Source organism: Varroa destructor, unplaced genomic scaffold (assembly GCF_002443255.2).
Source record: "Varroa destructor unplaced genomic scaffold, Vdes_3.0 BEIS01000002.1, whole genome shotgun sequence".
Taxonomy (NCBI): domain Eukaryota; kingdom Metazoa; phylum Arthropoda; class Arachnida; order Mesostigmata; family Varroidae; genus Varroa; species Varroa destructor.
This window is the reverse complement of record NW_019211455.1, coordinates 17,126,809-17,139,978: the sequence shown is the minus strand read 5'-3', so window position 1 is coordinate 17,139,978 and position 13,170 is coordinate 17,126,809. Positions and strand designations below refer to the sequence as shown.

General features: G+C 44.7%; 1 protein-coding gene and 1 long non-coding RNA gene across 3 annotated transcripts in view; one reads left to right on the top strand and one right to left on the bottom strand.

Moving 5' to 3' along the window:
- The window catches only part of LOC111245953 (solute carrier family 4 member 11-like), a 424,503-nt gene extending 415,564 nt beyond the window's left edge, over positions 1-8,939 (bottom strand). The window contains exon 1 of one of the 2 annotated variants that reach the window (XM_086981588.1): positions 4,036-8,939. In XM_086981588.1, coding sequence (XP_086837714.1) covers positions 4,036-4,171 — 136 coding nt within the window. In that variant the 5' untranslated portion in view covers positions 4,172-8,939. The remainder of the gene's footprint in view (positions 1-4,035) is intronic. The other variant, XM_086981587.1, reaches the window with a different exon arrangement.
- Positions 8,940-9,231: 292 nt separating this feature from the next.
- Positions 9,232-12,358, top strand: LOC147757455 (uncharacterized). The gene is made up of 3 exons (XR_015322281.1): positions 9,232-10,253; positions 10,759-10,970; positions 11,079-12,358. It is a non-coding gene; the product is annotated as an uncharacterized LOC147757455 (long non-coding RNA).
- The last annotated feature ends 812 nt before the right edge of the window (positions 12,359-13,170 follow it).

Here is a 13,170-nt window from a genome sequence, read left to right as displayed (position 1 = left end):
TCACGTCATCCTCTTTTATTTGCACTTATCTGAACGCTACTTCCTGTCACCGCGTGCTGGTGCGAACCCTTTCGGTTGTACCGCCTTGCGCATCTACTAGGATGCCATCACTAGGTCTTCTATCTCCTTCGATCATTCCTATAGGACGATTCCTAGTTGATTTCTATCCAACCTTTCGGGCTAGCCATGATCTGCCGCTCTGCTCGATTCAGGTAGATAGATATTGTTGGCCTCTATTTTTTCTCCGAGTAGCATTCCACTAATAGTTTTCCCTATTCTGCTTTTGTGCTGTTACTATTAAGATGATGAAATACGAAATCCTACTTGGTGCCATTAACAGGCGTTTCGGTCAGGAGTCTGAATTGGATAATATGTTAAAGAAAATATATTAGACCTAAAATACAGTGTTGACTGGCAGTTTATTGTACTAAACACCATACAAAGGCAAACGAAAGTGCTATTGGCTAGTCCCAAATTTGAGGTCCTCTGAATATAGACGGCAGACAGATTATCGCACTCACTTAGAAAAAGAGTCTTCGAAAACATTTTCCTCATGTGCGCCCTTCGTTACCGCAACATCTCCTCTCATTACAGTCACTACATGCGCCAGCTCAACGTGCCGGTCATGAACAATATAGCCGACTTGTATGTTTATGTCCTAGTAATTAACCAATCGGTGCCCGTGTTCTTACAAGACGCCTTTTTTGGCAGGGATGATTTGTTTTTTTTTGTCACAGTATTACTGTGATCAGGGGTCAAAGTAAAGTGAATATGACCTATCTTATTCTACGTTATGTTAAACACCGTGCCCTCCACATCCACCTCGAATAACCCTTCTTCCGCCATTTCGCCAATCGCCGTCGAAAAAAAAACAAATGACACACCGAATCAATGAACAAAACACCTAGCCATCTTTATCGGACAATGTTTACGGGAACTTGTAACAGTCGAGCCATCTGTAGGGGTAAAAGGCTTCGACGGATGTCGCCATTATTTCCGGTGCCACAGCCGCTTGCCACTAAATGTTAACAGAGCAACTTACGTCTCAACGTATGTAGCTGAGCCAAAAGGAAAACAAACGAAGAGGCTAACTTCGAACTAAAAAGAACGAAGATGAAATTACTTACTTCCTTGGATAGCTTTGATAGCACGTCGTAACACATTTCGTATTCATACACGTATTGGGCTACCGATTTATTACGATAAAGGCACAATAGCTAACGAAGCCCATGAAACGTGTGTTGCGTTGTTTGTTGTCAGGACGCATTATCAGAAGAAACAGCCCAAAGACGGCTCTGTAGCAGCTTTCGCATTAGAAATTTCGATGTAAAAAGTATTTTCAGTAGTCGTCGACCAGTTACGGAAAAAAAGTTAATGAAGTTATTGCGTAGTACGTGAGTATAGTCATCCCTATTGCCACGGGACTAGAGCTCGACCACCACCCCAATCGCAAGTTATTTATAGAAAGTTGGCTAGAGAAAAATTTTGGTACCACTCATATAGTTCGATAATTTACCCTATCGTATTCCAATCTGCGAGACCCAACGAAAACGCAGGAAAATCAAACGATATCTGAAGCTATCGATTATGAATTAATAAATCTCCTATAAAAATGATGCGGAAATAAAACATGTGTTTGACAATCTGAGGCAATACTTAAACCGACACCAGATGAAGAAGTACTATGGTTTTGGTAAGATTGGAAACGCGTTGCGTAAAACAATTCGTTGAGACCTCTGCTGACAAAGATTAACAAAATCATAGCAAATTGCTGGAACTAGTAAAGGTATTGCCTCTTTCTGTGCACGCAATGTCTGCACCGATAAAACTGCCCGATAAAAACGAACGCATCTGAATGGAAATCCGAATACATTTATCGTAAAGCCCAGGATCTTGCATCATTGAACTATCGTACGTTTCGGTTCCCGTATAATTCCAGAATTATTTATGTTAAATTAGTTTCAAAAATGCAAAATCTCTTGTGACAATGTTTTTTTTTATCACAGAAGTTCTCTTTCTAGCGGTGGGATTACGGTGTTTTTAGATAAATGGTCGAAGGTCATTGATCAAAATGGTACAGAGTTTGGAAATAGAAATGAAATAGGAAATATATTTACTTTAATTTTTGTGACTGAAGCTGTTAATAGGTCTTTGCTCACCCAACGTACACCAAATATACACATTATTAAGCTCCCCTTTGAATGCTACGTATCATGTGGGAACAGCCATAGGCGCGGCATTCGTAGCGCACTAGAAAAGTTGTTGTCAAAGGAAGTATTTGTATTTGCTTGCGGAACCAAATTCAGTTTCCTTTTCGGTTGCTCAGATGTGCAATAGCTTTAATTATGATAAACATCATCGGCCACAGGGCCAGGCATCCTACCTGGAAATGCGTCTCCTTTATGTTCAGGATCGGAGGAAGTTTTTTCAGGTAACTGAGCCGAAAGTATTTACCCGATAAAGTTCATATAGCCACATGCAGTTTACCGTTGGCACTTAGAATTGATGTTACAAGTACCCGTGCACGACTATACACAAATTCGTACTGGGATCAGCTATTGCTAAGCTTATTACTGCCAACCGAAGGTACATTTACAAGTCATATCGTAGAAGTAGAGAGAGATATGTGATAATCCGAAGTACAATGTTGCAATCTGAGTTACGTTTTGCTGTCTGGGTGAAGCTCATGTAACGTAACATGCATCCGCATTAATGAACTCAAACAGGCATGTTCTAGCAGGCGCGCTGTTCGCTGAAATTCATCCTCGTTGCAGTATTTGGCTTAGTGGGCCCTTGTAACAGCTTGTACATCCAAATTTTGAATCCGCATTTCCACATTGTTTACGCCCTTGCTGCGCTTCCTCCCCTAGTTTGATTTTGACATGTAGTCTGGTTTATAACAAACGGGCCCTAGTTGATATATCTCTGAGAATATGCAAGTCCGGTTATATGTCTCGCGTTAGCTCGATGTGATACTGCGAATAAAATAACAAAAAACTTTAAGAAGAGTATGTAAAGATAGGCGTACATTGGCTTACGGTGATAACTACCGTTTTGAAGGGAGGTTTTAACTTTTATACTTATATTTATGAATCAAGAAGGATCAATCAGAATCCGCCTATAAAATTATTGGCAAGTTATTAGTTGAAACGCAGCCTTCTGAAGATTATCCTCCATCATTCGAAGCAGTGTTTTTTTCTATAGGCATAAGAACACATACTTTCGGATCACTATTTCGACTAGTACACTCCGCTTACGTGGCGTGAAGAAGTGTTTCCGGCCAGTCTTGGCCAGCTTGAATAGGTCTCTATACACATGTATAGTAACAAACGCCATGTTCGCGGAATCAGCGGTTCTATATCGTGTGTACATACGTTCGCCAATTTGTTGTAGCTCATCGACTTGCTTTGCACGCCTGCATTTAGCCATCCTTTATGCTCGTGCTCCTTTTCGCGCGGTAAGAAGGATTAATGGCTGCCTAGATGTCCTATTGGCAAGCAAGGTCTTCACTACATGTAGCACACGGATGCTGTCCAAGATTAATCATATATATAGTTGTACGCGCGTCGACCAAGTTGAGCTAACGAGGAACTGCTGACCAAACGCGTCTGCTATTAGTGAAATGTGTTTCGGAATAATTTCAGGTCAGGTAAAACGAAAAACATGAGAACCGATGACTCATGCTCAAAGCAGCTTCAACCTCTACCTATTGATCTCGCGTCTGGTATCTACTTGGCGATTAAATTCTTCGTAGCGCTATAGATTAACTATCGTTCAACGTAACACCTCCTTAGAAAATTGCCCATTCTTTTGCGGCTACAACGATTGCTATGGTTCGTCCAAGCATAATCTTACGTAAATGTTTTGTGCCGATAGGCAATTTAATCAGTAATCCTTCGTCGGCTCGTAAGTAGTAGCCTCGCTAATCACGGTCCACGGGATATGAGTGAAAACATAACCTATCAGGCTATGCAGGTAACAAGAGCAATATACAAGCTACATCTTCGATGGTCTACATAATGTTACAGTACTTACCGTAAGCGATGCGCCATTCGTTATCACGATATATCCATTGAAAGTGGCGTCGAGGTTTCCTCATCGATTCCCCGCTAGTGTACTTGCGGAGCGAACCCCGGAAGGAGCTTCGCACTCGCCTCACGCTCATCGACATTGTGCCGAACTGATTTAATCACTCGTCCCAGCTAATAGTAACGACCAAGGTCCACCACGGCCTTCCCTTGGCGCCGGTGATCGGCAATACACAATTGATTCACACGATTGATCCACACAATGCTGCCACTACAATTTGCCCTTTTGTCGCCGCTGCCGCTGCTGTTGCTATTGTCGTAGTGGTTTGTCGTTTTTGTCAGTTTTACGGGAGAGCTCAGGTGACCTTCATGTTGCTAAGGCATCTGCGACTTTTGCTGCTGGCGTGAGATCGTTCGAGGTTTTGGCGCGTACGTCTTTTGAGCAGAGAGGCTGAGCGATTTCGCTTTTTGGCAGTAAACAACTCGTTGCAAAGACTTCAGTCGGACGCTAGCCTGTACGATGAGGTGTTTTAAGAACTCGCGAACGACGATTTTTTATTTGTGAAACGCTCACTGCCTAAGCCCGCACTGGCAATGACTTCCTTTTTGTTGCTATTGCTGATGTTGTCGCTGTTATTAATAATCTTATCGTAACAAATATTGTAGGTATTATTATTGTTAGAAAAAAAGGAATGTCATACAGGCCAGGCACGCACTCAACAGGGAAATGATGAGGACAATGGCCACCTCTGTTCGAGACTAAGGGAATCTGGCGGACCAGGGGGAAGATTTGAGGCGGGGTTTGCGCACCTATCTAAAGAAACTCGACGGGGGAAGTAGAGTCGGATGCGCTGCGAATAATAATTCCAACAGCTAGTTTAACGATTAATATTTCTACTGTTATCACCAAACGATCAACAATTGTAAAGTTCATACGTGTAAGCAAGCAAACAGTATGTTTAAATATGTACGATGTTTGCTTACTAATCGCTTGGCCAATTCGATCCTTTAGAGCGACTACCGACTGACCAGCAACGTGGCGGCTTATTTCTTAGCAGACTCAATGACGAGACGTTGAGGGGTTTAAACTTGGGGACGGGGGGAGGGGGTGGGGGCGGGGCGGGGCGGGGCGGGGCGGGGCGGGGGGTTAAAGCCTAGGGCAAACACTAAATCTATTAATTGGAGTAATCCGTGTTCCGTCGCGTAGCGATTTGGCGTTGGTGACGAAGTTTTTACCCTGGGCTGGCGCTAATTTTGCTTTTGTCTCTCGATCAGCCTCGTTTTCTCTGTTGCTATTACTTGAAACGATTCTCACTGTCGACGCGTACCAAATACAGTCATTCACAAGCACATGATGCAAAGACACTTTACGTAATACACACACCCATACACCCTCAGTCACACATGCAGACGCGTCTTGCGTATGCTGCATACAATTAGCCCGTTATGTCAATGCTAAACTTGATTTTCTGTCTAGCGATGCGGTTTCGGCTTGTACGAACCTTTTGTATAACTCCTGATGTAGAGTTTTTAAACGGTACTCTTTTCGTTGCTTCTTCGCTGCCAGCTTTCTATTCTGCCGTGCAGCTGACTGTCCTGTTTTTTTTTTTTTTTTTTTTTTTAACTCTTACTCACTATACAGCTGCAGCTTCTTGCCTTTTTTAGTTTTTCTATATATGTTCTGTCTGTTTCTGTCTTCGCTTGTTTCGTTCGCGCTCGGCAGCAGGCTGATACTCGCGGACGCCACAGCTACCCTAGATATTCGTCGTTTTCAATCGTATCAATCGGACAAAATACGACATACGTTTATTCCGAGAGATCGGCAGATACAGGTGGCGTCATAGTAGATTGATTGCTCTACAAGCAATGTTCGCTATATAGTGGGGTAGTGACGTCTGCTATGACGGCTGTAGCACCGATGGTATTACTAGTTTGATTATGAACAGCATATTAGAGTTTACGTAATAGAGTTCCTTCTAGCTTTATTCTCTCCCCTCTCTCTTGGCCTTTGTTAGCGTCGTTGGCGTCCTATTTCGTTTTTTTCTTTTTCTTGTTATTATTTATTTATTTTTTTTGTTTATATTAGCGTGTATGCCTTTTAGAGATGTATTTTTTTCTTTCCCTCCCTAATATACTGGCACTATTTATTTTATTGCTAGATAGCCCGTTCAGCAATCACGAATGATCGGGTGACTCTGTCCCATCTGGCCTTCGATAGAGGTTGCGTTGGCCTGCAGCTTAGTTTTCCTTCTCTTTTTTATTTGTTTGTTATTTTTTGCTGGTTTCTTCCCGCTCTGCCCTTTCGTGAGTCGAGCCTCACCTGCTTTTGTTCATTGCTTGTTGTTTAACCGTGTTCTGCGTTAGGTTAGTCCTTCATAGGCTGCTTCATGGTCTCTGCCGCCTCGACCTCGTCGGTCTAGCGGGGGCCCGAGTAACTGGTCGCCATCATATCATCACTACAGCATTAGCTGGATGCCGGCGAATTGGATCACAGCGTTCTTCTGAGGCTGGCTGGCTGGCTGGCTGGCTGGCTGGCTGGGTGAGTTGATTGACACTAGGTAGCTTCGCTAGCAATCACCAGCCACTCGGAACTGGCCAACAAGTCGACATTAAGCCGACTCGCACACTCCTCCAGGCTGCTCGTTCTGCCCTGCTGCTATTTCTGTCGTGTTTGCGTTATCACTTGTTTCTTTTTTTCACTCTCTGCATGCACCAGCAAAAGCGTTTGTCCGATGCCAAAACCTTGGTTCACCTCTCTATCCGAGTGACCTTGCGCTAACGTTCTATTACACGGAAGTCAAACTCGGTCAGTTCGGTATTCCATGTAGCAACACGAGCAGCACCCGCTTGCTTCCACCGTGTGCTCTGCTCTTTTCTATCACTACTTTTCACCCCTCTTTCTCACACGTTCTCTCTCTCTCTCTCTCTCTCTCTCTCTCTGTTTTGGCTCGTGTAGCCTCACTCGTTTCCGCACGCGTTTTCTCTCTCGCGTTCGACGCGACCTAATAGATGTTGCTGTCTGGTAATAGTTATAGTAGTTCCCACGGCGACAAATAGCGACGGTGGTGACACCTTCACATTACGGTGGCACACACGATAGCACTCATTAACAGTCTGACTACATCTTCCCTGGGGATGTCCACACACACAGCAGCGTTTAAGACAATGGCGATTATGAGCGACAATGAAAACGGCGATGAATACGCCGACAAGGGCGATAACGACGCCCCCAATATTGACAGTAGTGCACAACGATGGCGACGAGAATAAGATAATACACGACAGTGATGGAAATAACACCCAGATCCGCACGGAGACACGGCTACTCGGACGGCAAAAAAGGGACGAGCAAATAGAATTAATGGTACTCGATGATACGAACTGCGACGATACGAATCACTGCCACTTTGGCACCGCCAGACCGACTGTAGGCTTTCATGGAATCGACGACGAAGGCGACCAACCCAGCCTCGTGACCATTGTGATCTTTGATCGACAGGACTACGGTGACTGCCGTCAAAAATCGGCGTTTGCTGTTGCTGCTGCCGAAAGAAGTTGACGGTTTTGGAGTTGCTGTTGAGGTCGTACTGATGATAGTGGCACTTGCATTAGTAGTAACTGGGCAAATGCACTAGATGCAGTCGGTCTTTTGGCCGTTTTTACTTTTGTTGTTGTCGTTGTAGCCGCTTTGAACACTGCTCCCGGCGACGGCAAGGACAACGAAATCCCAGAGCGTAAAGACGACGTCGATGCCAGTAGTAATAAGAAACGGCGAGGTTATTGTTGAAGTAGTAATACAAGTACTGGTAATCAGAATGGTCCCAGATATCGCTGATGTGACGCCGGCACCGGCGGTCCAAGTGGATGGACAGGTGGAGCAGTGGCGACAACGACAACAACAACAACCGGGAGAAACAGTAGATGGCCTCCTTTGTTGCGATGTTTGTAAACGACAAGTATGACAAGAGTGATAACGACGAAGGCGATAACGACAACGAGGACAACATACAAAGTCAACAACAAAACATTAAAATAAAACTTTGGGAAACGTCGCCGCTAACCAGAACAACGATTTTCTGGCGCGTTTCGTTGTTTTCTGATGTTGTGCGCGGTGTTAATTTGATCATGACATTGACGTTGTTGTCCCTATTACGACTGGCGTCTTGGATGATTGTCCTGTTGGTCTGGGTGTCGCAGTCGTTCCTACGGACCACGTTTTTATTATTGTCACTTTGAATGTCGCTGTGATCGTCGTTGAGCTCTTGCTGTATTGTGAGTGTTTCCGCAGGTATTATGATTGTTGCTGATGTCGCGCCGCCTTTTCTGTTTTCAGTTGCTGCACACTCTAGCACCCCTGTGTAGGGCGCTTCTTGTTGTAGACTTCGTTGATCTTTCTTGATCTAGATATTCTTCCTTTTGATCCTCGTAGTGTTCCTTTGGCCGCACGCAGTTTGCCGTATGTTTTTCTAGTCGTTTCTCTGTCCCTCTCCGAGATTCGCTTTCTTTGCTGTTCCTTGCGTGCCAACTACTATTGCAACTGATAGTGCCCTATACTCTTGCAGAGGCAACTTCTGCTTCTTTTACTGCTGGTCCGTCACCAATACCACTTCAATCCCTCAAGCCTTTCACCCTTCTTTTTTCTTTTCCTCTTCACCTTTACCGTCTCGGCAGTGGCGGCGTCAAGGGCAAGAAGCGGCTCCGCCTTAGTCAGGATCGCCTGGGTTGCACTGGCCTACCCCAATCAGCCACTGTGCAGTGTTGGTGTGCTGCTGCCCCTCACCTATTGCTGTTGCTTGGCAAAAGTATAACAACAGGCGGCAGTAGTTGTGGTAGTAGCTATGGTAGGGAGATCGGTTGTTCGCTTGGTCGGTCGGTCGGTGCTGCGGCGTGCGCTCTGCCAGCGGAGCTGCCAGGCAGCCGACTGAACGCACCGGTGGGAGGCTGGGAGGCCGTCGGGGAGAAGGTTTCGCACGCCTCATGAAGGGGTCTAGACCCTCGTCGGATAGCACAGCGGCAGCGGCGGCAGCAGCAGCAGTAAGGGAGAGAGACGAGTCTACTTGAGGGGAAGTGCTCTCCCTACTCTCTACACAGCGGCCGCGGCAGGAGCCGCGAGGAGCCAGAAGCACTGTCGAAGTAGTGTTGAGGACTGAGGCTATGCTTACACTCAGACCAAATCCATTGGGTGGATGGCGGCGAGAATGCAGACGCCAAGAAAGTCAGGCTATGAGAGAGCCCGCTAGCAGGAACAGTAAACCGCTACAGCCAGTAGCATCGGCACAGCAACCAACAACAGCCATTGGCAATGACGTTAGCGGGAGCTGCAGGACCCATGCTCGGGAGACAAAGGCATAGAGGACCCCGTGCTGCTGCTGTTCCTGCCGCCGCCTTCATCCCACCACTACCACCACCACCACCACCACCATTACCGTTACCAGAACCCCATACACTGTCTGACTAACCTCCTATTTCCACCATTGGTAGCAGTTATCCCTCCCTCTTTCAGAGGGCCCTGCCCCCGCTTTTGACATGGCCAGCAGGACCGATTCGGTTCGCCGCCTGATGCTGCTGCCGGTGCTGCTGTCGCGCCGTCGGATCTCGTGCCTTACACACCCCCCGTTTTCGGCCGTCGAAATCTGCTTGGGGTCGTGGCGGGCAAAAAACCACCCGACGCCTTACCCTCCTCCTCTTCCTTTTCTGGCTCGGATCCCTCCTCCTTTTTTCTCGGCCACCCAACCTTTTTCCCCTGCTATACCCCGTTCCGTATAGTTCTGCGCTCCTTTTCCCGTTCATCCATTCATCCAAGCCGCCCCCGCCACCACAAGCGCCGTCTTCACCGTCACCACGAACAGCGTCGCGACCACTACAATCGACACGATAAACAAGCGAACGAACGGTGGCACTGAAGAAGACGCCGCTTTTAAAATAAGGCCCTCCCGACGCGCCGTACCCTAACCCCATGCACATTCACTACTATTTCTTCCACTACTATTCGCAAACATACCGCTGCGCGAAGCTGACAACACAATGTTGACCACGCCGCGGCTGCAGAAGCGACTGCATGGGCACCAGTCTGCCCAGATCATACGGACCCGGGGTTTCCCGTAAAGCCGACGGAGAAACGATAAGGACGAGGAACGAGACATTGCAACAAAAGGATAAACGAACGAAACGAAGTATTTCAGAAGTGCCAATGGTTTCGCTAAAGCTTGTCCAATACATAGCGAGGTTAGCACCGTAAAGGTATACTATTCACAGAATTGACCAATCTGCGTATGTGCGCGTTCGAGCGAAGTTTTTGTTACAGAAAATGTGTAGAGTGGGTCAAAGCGAAGTTGTAACGATATAGAATTTTGAAAAAGAGTAAAATGAAGCAGATGTTGGAAGGCGTATAAGGAAGTCTCTTATTAAATTATTAACGTCAAAAATAATGCGAATATCTGAAGAAAAATTCGATCATAACACAACACAATTATGATCAACGATAGTCACACAGATGAAGGAAGCAGGTTCCCAGGTCACAATGTTTTTTAGAGCAATATATGCGACATTAATTAATTGCAATAGAGAAGGATTTTATAATTGGTAGGGAAACGATTATAAACACATTCCTCCCTTTAATATTTACCAAAAATTTCAAGTTTAATCAAATCGACATCTCTAACGGGTTGCATCAAACGCTCGCATTGTCTTTTGTAAATCTGTTTGTTAATTGCATACGTCTTGACTCCAGCTGCGGTTCGTCTTTGATTTCGCCGCCGAATAGTTTCACCAATACGCAGATGGCGTTGCTTAAAGAGGGGCAGATCAACACAACGGCAGCGTTTTAAACCTTCGCGGGTCGCGTGCTCTTCGGCATCCCAAGTCACCACTGACTGAACAATTGGGACTAACCAAACCGACTGACAATGGAAGCACGTTAGGTTCTAAGTCACCTTCTCCTTTGTAAGCATGTTTCCGCGTGTACTTATATGAAACCTTGAAACCCGCTAAATGAAGATATCAACTGTGCAATATAACCCGCCTTTTCTTATGCATGATTCTCTGCGTCAGGTGAGAAGCACAGAACAGGACGACTCGTTATCGTCAAGCGCAGCCAGCTGACCATACTGGTTGGTAACACATACCCGAAAGAACTCTACAGAGAACCAGCAAGCCGAGAATGACATTCGCCAGAAGCGATACTTGACAGTGACGGGGTTATTAGTTTTTCAAGTGGCCTTTGCGATCGTCCTACAAGGCGCACCCAGATGAAAGGAAGGACGCGTCAACGTTCAACGGCTGCACGCCACCGTCGCGGCTGCCTACAAAACAATAGCCGCTTGTTAAGATTGTTAAAAATGGGGGATGCTTTTACGACGCCGATTTGGAGAAGCTCTGACACTGCCAGTAGATTTAGGTTCGCCTTCTATAAATCGACATGAAAAGTTCTAGTGGCGACGGCTTTGATGTCGCTCTTGATCCGTCGACGAGGATTTCATTAATACCCGAAAAAAACCATCCCCACGAAATCATATAAAATATATATATATATAAGATAGGGTAAAGGTATATTAATACCTAGACATATATTTTATGTATCCTATACAGATGTGTGAAGCTATGGGGTAAATTGCTTCGAATCTGTTAGGAGACTTTTATTCCATCCATACATCAACAGAGCAAACTGACTAAAACAGAAAGCAAAAAATTCATCAAGTGTCGGTGCAGTAATAAAGATCTAATGAAAACTTTTTAGCTCCTAAATAATAAGTCTTTGCCTAAGCTAATTCAAGCTTTTTGTTGTTGCTAATGTTGATGTATGGATGGAATGAAAGTCTCCTATTCAATCCTCAATTCAGAGTGCCACGTAATGAAATTAAAATCCTATTCCATTAAGATACGTAACGTGCAAGACTAGAGTAGACGGATTGTACATCTAAATATATCGGTATTGATACGCAGAAGCTAGAAATTGTTGGGTAGCTTAAGTTGAAAGGATGTGACTATCGTAGAGTCTTTTGTATTCAAGCTATCATTAGCAGCAAGACCGCTTGGGGAACATTGTAGTTTTTGCCGTATTTAGCCAGACCAATCTGTGTATAATTCGCTGCAAATCGAAGATCGCCAGGCACAGTTTTATACATCGAATAGAAAAGGGACGAAAAACATATTTATACTGGAATTGTATTTCAAAGTATTATCTCTTCCACGCACTTAGAACTTAGAGGAGTAAATCCGCATGCAACTTACAACTGCTAGCATTATTATGTATATGAGTAGATCTGAACGAAGTGATCAACAGCACATGATCTCTACATGACACTGATTCAATTCATAAACACAGCTAGTAAATGGCGTTAAGCAAAAAGCAAAAAGTTTTTTTTTTTTGTTTTTTACCAATCATACATAAGATCGATCGTCTAAAGCTCGCTGTAAACCGGCAGAAACTAATAGGGATAATTTTCAACTGTTCTGCATAGACATGAGATATTGTACTAGAATCAGTAAGTTAGCTCTAGTTTCGCGTAGAACTGATGAAATACCACCGGCCTTATTTAGAGTTCCAGCTTTACATAGTAAGTTTCCTTTAAATTGCTTTTGATCCTTAGCGATTTGTTCCCGGTAGAAATTATGGTAATGTTGCTACTGGTGAAGGACACAGAACCCATTGGCTGACTAAGTGACCCCTTATTCGGGCCGTTCTAATGAACCCCTGTTGATCATTCAGTTGGTCATGCTGAAGGAAAGGCTCCTGGACCTCGTCCTAGATCTGCTAAAGATTTGCTCACAATGTAACCACAAATATAATAGACTCCACTTGTTGTCTGCGTTGTCTACTGTTCTCTTGTATATCTAATCACTGTAAACTGACATATAACGTAGAAAGGGCTTTGCATAATTTTGAATTTACTTCATAGTAGTATGTCAGTCAGCCGAAATTCGTTAAAAATTGTGTAAAAAAACGTTCCTTATAGATAGAGACAATCTATAAGATTATCGAGGAAGTTTCTGAGTTTATTCGTTATCTGTTAACAGGATTAGCCCTGGCCAGAAAGTAAAAATCAGCTCTAAATGTTAAATAGGCCACTCACGATAGGCTACAAGGCGTAAAACCTATATGTCTATATATTACCTTGCTTTGACAAAGGTCTCAGAACCTATA